Source organism: Eimeria mitis, genomic scaffold (genome assembly GCF_000499745.2).
Source record: "Eimeria mitis Houghton genomic scaffold, Emh_scaff487, whole genome shotgun sequence".
NCBI lineage: Eukaryota > Apicomplexa > Conoidasida > Eucoccidiorida > Eimeriidae > Eimeria > Eimeria mitis.
Window position 1 is genome coordinate 17,560 of NW_013573171.1, and position 623 is coordinate 18,182.

General features: G+C 49.3%; 1 protein-coding gene across 1 annotated transcript in view; it reads right to left on the minus strand.

The window, feature by feature from the left end:
• EMH_0013950 (dopey, N-terminal domain-containing protein, putative) overlaps positions 1 to 615 on the minus strand; it is a gene marked incomplete at both ends in the record, with an annotated part of 8,489 nt that extends 7,874 nt beyond the window's left edge. The window contains 1 exon segment of the mRNA XM_013499964.1: positions 595 to 615. Within this exon segment, the coding sequence (XP_013355418.1) occupies positions 595 to 615 (21 nt within the window).
• Positions 616 to 623: the final 8 nt, after the last annotated feature.

Genomic DNA, 623 nt, shown 5'->3' on the forward strand with positions numbered 1-623 from the left:
AGCAGCAGCAGCAGCAGCAGCAGAAGCGAAGGCGTAGGCCGCAGTACTGCCATACACTCAACGGCTCAGCACTAGCCGTAGGAAGAACGCTGGCGGCGTTGGTGGAGAACCACCAGGTACATCACCTAAACCCTAAACCCTAAACCCTAAACCCTAAACCCTAGGAATGTATTTGGAGCACATAGCTTCCTGCTGCAGCTAGCTGCTGCTGCTGCTGCTGCTGCTGCTGCTGCTGTGTATTTGTATACAGTTTGTTACTCCTGAAGGAGAAACCGCCATTCGTCTCCCTCCGCCTCTGCGGCCCTTCTTCGGTGGCAAAACATTTCTTACAAAAAATATTTAAGGGTTTAGGGTTTAGGGTTTAGGGTTTAGGGTTTGGGGTTTAGGGTTTAGGGTTTAGGGCCCACAGTCTGAGATAAACTGAGTGCGCTTCCTTGTCGAAGCAGAAAACATTTATAGAGACTTTTAGGGTTTAGGGTTTAGGGTTTAGGGTTTAGTAGACTCCATCGTGTACCTACCCCCCAAACCCTAAACCCTAATGCACTGATTCAAGCGCCCCTTAACCCTAAACCCTCTCAGCTGTCTCCCGTAAACCCTAAACCCTAGACCCTTCATTTTTTTCT